The 5,156-nt window shown below is 59.9% G+C and overlaps 2 protein-coding genes across 2 annotated transcripts in view; both read left to right on the top strand.

Annotated features, from left to right (window-relative positions):
• The window catches only part of PRSS36 (protease, serine, 36), a 9,418-nt gene extending 7,148 nt beyond the window's left edge, over nt 1-2,270 (top strand). Inside the window, exons 10-14 of the mRNA XM_014529787.1 lie at nt 126-486; nt 595-736; nt 1,018-1,283; nt 1,359-1,480; nt 1,748-2,270. Of these exons, the coding sequence (XP_014385273.1) occupies nt 126-486; nt 595-736; nt 1,018-1,283; nt 1,359-1,480; nt 1,748-2,029 (1,173 nt within the window). The 3' untranslated portion in view covers nt 2,030-2,270. The remainder of the gene's footprint in view (nt 1-125; nt 487-594; nt 737-1,017; nt 1,284-1,358; nt 1,481-1,747) is intronic.
• Nucleotides 2,271-4,610: 2,340 nt separating this feature from the next.
• The window catches only part of PRSS8 (protease, serine, 8), a 3,965-nt gene continuing 3,419 nt past the window's right edge, over nt 4,611-5,156 (top strand). The window contains exons 1-2 of the mRNA XM_014529846.1: nt 4,611-4,928; nt 5,143-5,156. Coding sequence (XP_014385332.1) covers nt 4,844-4,928; nt 5,143-5,156 — 99 coding nt within the window. The 5' untranslated portion in view covers nt 4,611-4,843. The remainder of the gene's footprint in view (nt 4,929-5,142) is intronic.

Here is a 5,156-nt window from a genome sequence, read left to right as displayed (position 1 = left end):
CGCGCTGGGGGCGGAGCCTGGCCCTGGGGGCGCTTGGGGAGAGTCCTGAGGCGAGCTCTGGGCTCCGTCGGGCTTTCTTGCTACCCCTGGATCTAAAGGAATCCTAAAGTGACGATTGACTACAGATTATTTATGGAGCCTGGCCTGGAGGAAAGCCCTTTGATACCCTCATCAACTCTCTCGCACGCGCACACGCACACACACGCGCACGCACGCAGAGGTTGGTAACGCACACTCTCTCGCTGCAGAACGACTCCAGTTGGAGCCTTTTGTGCCGGGAGGAGGGGACCTGGTTCCTGGCTGGAATCAGAGACTCCTCCAGTGGCTGCCTGCGTCCCAGAGCCTTCTACCCTCTTCAGACCCACGGCCCATGGATCAGCCATGTGACTCGGGGGGCCTACCTAGAGGACCAGCTGACCTGGGACTGGGGCCCCGAGGGGGAGGAGACTGAGACACAGACTTGTCCTTCCCACACAGAACATGGTGGTGAGGAGGAGGCCTTTGGGGCTTGGGGCTTGGGGTGCTTAGATCCATGGCAGAGGCTTCAGGGGTCAGCTGTGAGACCTCCGCTGAGGGGTCACCTCCTCTCCCTAGCCTGTGGCCTGCGGCGAGAGCCGGCCCCGGCGGGGCTCCTGTGGCCCTGGCTGGCAGAGGTGCATGTGGCTGGCGATCGAGTCTGCGCGGGGACCCTCGTGGCCCCCGGCTGGGTCCTGGCAGCCACTCACTGTGTCCTCAGGTGGGTCTCACCCATCTCCTGGGCGATGGGAAAATTGGGCGACGGGCCGAGGATTCTTGCAGTTGTGGGATAGTCCCCCTTGAGGGCTCTTAGAGCACAGGGCAGCTTCTCTGAAGGGTTTTGAGACAGGAGAGAGATTTAGAAGGAGCAATAATAAAGGAGTTAGTGGAATAACTCGGGAGATTCATTCCACCCTTTCCCCTGGGCTGGGGAAGACTTTACCAGTAGGGGGATGCGGGTGGAGGGCGGGCAGGAGGTAACAATGGGCCTTGTTCCAACAGGCCAGGCTCTACAACAGTGCCTTACATTGAAGTGTACCTGGGCCGGGCCGGGGCCAGCCCCCTCCCACAGGGCCACCAGGTGTCCCGGTCGGTCATCAGCATCCGCCTGCCCCGGCACCTGGGACTTCGGCCCCCTCTGGCCCTCCTAGAGCTGAGCTCCCGGGTGGAGCCCTCCCCTTCAGCCTTGTCTATCTGCCTTCACTCAGGGGGTGTCCCCCTGGGAAGCAGCTGCTGGGTGCTGGGCTGGAAGGACCCCCAGGACCGAGGTGAGAGCCCTGGGTCCCGGGGGTGAGAAATGACTAGAGACCAGCCACCCTGGGACAACATTCTTTCCTCTCTAGTCCCTGTGGCTGCTGCTGTCTCCATCTTGACACCACGACTCTGTCACTGCCTCCATGAGGGTATTCTGCCCCCCGGGACTCTCTGTGTCCTGTATGCAGAGGGGCAGGAAGACAGGTGTGAGGTACAGGGGCCTGGGTGTCCTGGTCCAGGGAGGGGTCAGGCAGGGCTGGGCAGCTAGACCCTGGGGAGAGAGCAGGGTTAAAATTCTTGGGAGCTGGGCCTGAAATGGGTAGAAGTAGTGTTTCCTGGTTGGACCTTGGAGAGCGACCAGGGCTCTGGATGCCTAAGGATGGAGGCAAGCAGAACTTTGGGCTGGGCCCTAGGAGAAGGTGCAGGGGATCGGGAGGAAGGGTAAGAGACCCTTTGGGCCTTGGCTTTTACTCCGCAGGTGACCTCCGCACCTCCGCTCGTGTGCCAGAGTGAGGGAGGCTCCTGGGTCCTTGTGGGCATGGCTGTTAGAGGGAGCCGGGAGCTGTTTGCCACCATTGGCCCTGAAGAGGCCTGGATCTCCCAGATAGTGGGAGAGGCTCATTTCTTGCCCCCCAGTGGCTCCCCCTACTGGCCCCCTGAAAGCAGCTACCTCTGTCCTCTGGACATGGCTGGGGCCTCAGGCTCCCCTCCTGCTGCTCTGTTCCTGCTGCTACTACTGACCCCCCTGATTCAGGGCTGAGGGGTCTGGCTCCCCGGACCACCTCCCCCCCTCCTTCCCCACCCCCTCCAGCCCTCTACTTCCTTCCCAGTGGGGTTGGAATGTGACTTAACCGGCTTTCAGTCCCTTTGCCAGAACCTCCAGAGCTCCCCACCCACCTAGACTGCAATGGCTTCAGATAATTGGGCCTCAGTGCCGGGATATTTTGTGCCCTGGAATCCTTGGGGACGGCTCATGCCGGCAATAAAGGTGTAAACAAAGACACGTGGCCCTGTGGCATTGCTGAGGGCAGGTGGGGGGCTAGAGGGAAGCCAAAGGGCCCCTCCCTCTTGAGCTTCCGTGAGTCAGGCCTTGGGCTCCCAGGAAATGTGTCCCTGATAACGTGGCAGCTGTCCCTCATTCCTGCCCCAGGGTGGGGGAGGTTGGGCAGCCAGCTGGGTGTGTGTCACCTCCCCAAAGGAATCAGCATCCCCAACACCTGCTGGACACCTCAGCCCTAGCTCTGACCCTGCTGCCCCTCCCCCCAGAGTAAGAAGGACTCAGGGTGAGGGTCACAGAAGGAAGGGTCCAGGAGTCTGGGAGTCCAGGGTCTGTCTACAGTATCCTATACCCACAGAGAGCCACCCCCATCTACACACCCTGATGAATGATGTCCCCAAATAGACACCTCCAGTGTCCCCATGACCCCCATACCCTTCAAGGGTCCACAGCTGTCACATCCGGCCCAGTGCTCTCGGGGTTTGAGGCCCATCACCATCCTTGTATATACATCCCTCCACCTCACCCACCACTTCTTGGTTCACCTCCCTGCATTAATGCAGGCACGTTCCCTGCTAACTACTAAGTCATGGCACAGCTAGGGTCTGAGGGATAAACCCTCGAAGTGCTCCCTATATAGTGGGGACACACATGGACACCCCTGGCTGGGGATCAGGAAAGGGCCATAGAGGTGACGTTTGAGCACAGAAAAAAAGCAAATGGGGACCTGGGGAAGGGACGTGCTTGCGGTGGAAGCCAGATGATGAAGGTAGCAGAGGGGTCACCTCTGGGGCTGGAGTCAAATCTCTGGTTGAGTAGGTAGAGGAAGGGGGAGGGGACACCTAAAGGGCAGCTGGAAGTTCTCCTTGGGGGTCTGAGGAGACGGGCAGAGGTCAAAGGCCAGGCTTATCTTTAGCTGCCAGGTCCCAAATAGAATATTCCCTTGAATCTCCATAGGGACGTACATCCCCACTTGCTCCCCATACTCAGTCAGTCACCCATATGCCATTCCCCACAAACATTTTTAAAAATATTTTTTTATTGATTTCAGAGAGGGAGATAGAAATATCAATGATGAGAGAGAATCATTGATGAGCTGCCTCCTGCACGCCCCACACTGAGGATTGAGCCCACAACCCAGGCATGTGCCCTTGACCGGAAACAAACCTAGGACCCTTCAGTCCGCAGGGTGACGCTCTATCCACTGAGCCAGACCAGCTAGAGATCCCCACAGACATTTAATATCTACCCAAATACACCCACAATGCCTAGTGTCTTGCCCCTCCCCAGCTTAGACCCTTCAGTCAGCCTAGGTCCTCTCATCACTCCAGGAATTCCCTGCCCTCAAGGGCCTGAAGTCTTGGCTTACAGGTCCAGACACCTAGCCTATGGAAGGCGGGTGGGGAAGTGGGGCCCTGTTTCTCTGAACTTTGAAGCCAACACGCATTTGCAATCGCCCAGACTCATACACTCACAGAGGAAGTGCCCACCCCTGACCAGTCACCTGACCAGTCACGGGGTCTTCTTTGCCTGAGCCTGTGCCTCCTGCGCCCTCCGCCTGAGCCACTCCTCCCCACCTTTGCCTTGTGAACACTCTTCCGTAACCTCTTTAGGTCTCAGTTCTGAAGGCACTTCCTTGAGGAGCCCTTCTTGATGCCAGCCTAGGTCAAGCTCCTGGAAACGGCTCCCCGATCCCCCATTCTCCCTTCTGTGCCACGGTTGCTAGTTTGAAATCATTCTCTAATTGCTTGTGATGATTTGTGTCCTCTGTCATCCCTACTTCAGAGTGAGTTCAGGGAAGGCAGGGACGGTGTCTGTTTTGTCTCCTGTGCCTGGAACAGAGTAGGCACTCAGTAAATATTTGTGAGATGATTGGCACTGCCAGACACGCTCACCACACACCGATGAGGCTGCCGGCTCGGCAGAAGGGCCTGGACCGGCCCTAGCCTGAGGCAAACCCAGGTTCCTAGGCTCAGAGACGGGGCCTAAGAAGGGAAGGGGGTAGGAGCGCCTCTGGCCCCAGGACAACAAGGCTGAGCCAAGCCCTGGGAGGCATAACTGGTTCCGGAGACCTGTAAGACCTGGGCCAACAGCACTGTGGCCCTCCAGGGAGCTGGGCCATTGGACATTCCAGTTTCCATCCCTGCCTGGGGCTGCTCTCCCGGGCATCCGCCGCCCCAAGCGCGCACGCTTCCGCGCAGGCACACACTCACCTGGGGGTCTGGGCGATAGGGACGTCAGCGGCGGGAAGCTGGCAGAGCCGAGCCGGGAGGGCGGGGCCAGGGGAGGGGCGGGCAGGTAGGCGCTTTTCTCCCAGGAGCTGCCACCTGCGGCTTTCTGCGCAGCCAGGCAGAGCTGCAGACGTGTCCTCTCTGAGGGCTGGATTGCCGTCGTCTCCTCGGTGCCCGCGCCCTGCCCTTGGAGCTAGCCTGGGACACCTGCTCCGACCTTCCCCGCGCGGACTCCAGCAGCCCTTCCTTCCCTTTGGGCCCGACGCCTGAATCTTGCCTTCGAATCCAGTCCTAGGTCCCTTCCCTTGGGTGTCTGGTGGCTCCCCAGGGGCCCTCACCCCGGGTCATGGCCCAGAGGGCAGGCCTGGGGCCTAGGCGGCTGGAGGCCGCTGCCATTCTGCTTTTGCTTGGATTATTCCGATCCGGGCTGGGTGAGTTGAACGGGCAGAGGGCATGGGGAGGGGTTATCCTGGCTCAAGAGCCCCCGCGTCCTAGCACCCTAGCGCCCTAGCTCTTGGCTTCTCTCTCTCCCTCCGCTTGGACTTCCTGGGGGGATGGGCAGCTCTCCTGACAAGTGGCAGGTGCTCAGAAGTCTGGGAACCCGGGTCTTTCCGCTCACCCCTCCCTCGTTCTCTTGCCTTCCAGGAGCCGAGGGGTCC

The sequence above is a fragment of the Myotis brandtii genome, unplaced genomic scaffold, assembly GCF_000412655.1.
Source record: "Myotis brandtii unplaced genomic scaffold, ASM41265v1 scaffold698, whole genome shotgun sequence".
Taxonomy (NCBI): domain Eukaryota; kingdom Metazoa; phylum Chordata; class Mammalia; order Chiroptera; family Vespertilionidae; genus Myotis; species Myotis brandtii.
Note: the sequence above shows the minus strand (reverse complement) of the source record. Positions and strands in the feature narration are given on the sequence as shown.